The sequence below is a fragment of the Etheostoma spectabile genome, chromosome 16, assembly GCF_008692095.1.
Source record: "Etheostoma spectabile isolate EspeVRDwgs_2016 chromosome 16, UIUC_Espe_1.0, whole genome shotgun sequence".
NCBI classification, from domain to species: domain Eukaryota; kingdom Metazoa; phylum Chordata; class Actinopteri; order Perciformes; family Percidae; genus Etheostoma; species Etheostoma spectabile.
The window spans coordinates 12,447,253-12,448,373 of NC_045748.1; the positions used below are offsets into that span (position 1 = coordinate 12,447,253).

Genomic DNA, 1,121 nt, shown 5'->3' on the forward strand with positions numbered 1-1,121 from the left:
CGTGCGTGCGTGCGTGTGTGTGTGTGTGTGTAAGTGTGACTGTTTGAAGGTTATTAGAGCAGAAGGGGATGAATCCTATTGAAGATTATGGATGATAAGGTTGAATGCATTTTTGGGGACTCGCCCTGTGCAAAACACTGGATGAAGATCCTCCTATATGACCTGTCCTTATGTAAACCCATTTGATATAATATTTGTTCAGTGCAGAGCCAATAAAATACAGTAATACAGTATATTAACAAGTTGTTGGGAATGTATTACAATAAGGTCGAAAAAACAAAAGAAGGTGAACAGAAACCTAAGTCCATTCCAATTCCACAGATTCTTGTCTGCAGCTGCAGTGTAACTTGCCTTGAGGTCGGGTGTCTTAGTGGACTTTTCATAACATTCTCTGTTGTTTTTTTGCTTTTTGTTTTATTCCTCAGGGAGCTTTTGGAGCCCTGCAGAAGATCTGTGAGGACTCCGCTGAGATCCTGGACAGTGACATATTGGATCGTCCTCTGAACATCATGATCCCCAAGTTCTTGCAGTTTTTTAAGCACAGCAGTCCTAAGATTAGGTATCAATTTTTCTTCATAAGATTTCAATTTGTATTGATTGTATAACGGGGGCGTCAAACTCATTTTAGTTTGTGGGCCAATCACCCGTAATTTGATCCCGAGTGGGCCAGACCAGTAAACCAATCACAAAGATCAGAAACTTCATCTGCCACAGAGTTTCTTTTCAGCTGGATGTTGGCAAACGCAAGTTGCTTCTGCTACGACAGCGTTTTAAGACCATTGTAGGAAAAAATAAGAATGTTACGAGTCCAAAGGTGAGGGGTAATATTCAGAGAAAAAACTTTCTAATATGAAAGGTTCCATGGCATGAAAATCTACCTTTTATGAGTGTTTTTTTTTTAACATTAATATGAGTTCTTGCAGTCTGCCTATGGTCCCCCAGTGGCTAGAAATGGCGATAGGTGTAAACCGAGGTACCTGGGGATCCTGCTCTGCCTGTGAGAAAATGCAAGCTCAGATTGGACGATCCCCTTTCTCTGCTTTGCCCATCCAGAAATTGTTGCCCACCCATGAGAGACATCATGGCTTTCAAACAAGCAAAGTGGCAGTTGGTCCCCCCCC

The 1,121-nt window shown here is 41.9% G+C and overlaps 1 protein-coding gene across 5 annotated transcripts in view; it reads left to right on the top strand.

Annotated features, from left to right (window-relative positions):
* The window catches only part of tnpo1 (transportin 1), a 38,120-nt gene that overhangs the window by 8,545 nt on the left and 28,454 nt on the right, over positions 1-1,121 (top strand). For all 5 annotated transcript variants that reach the window (XR_004335753.1, XR_004335754.1, XM_032540292.1 and 2 more), the window contains exon 6: positions 426-559. Coding sequence is in view for 3 of the 5 variants with exons in the window: in XM_032540292.1 (XP_032396183.1) it covers positions 426-559 (134 nt within the window). In the remaining 2 variants the exon portion in view is untranslated. The remainder of the gene's footprint in view (positions 1-425; positions 560-1,121) is intronic.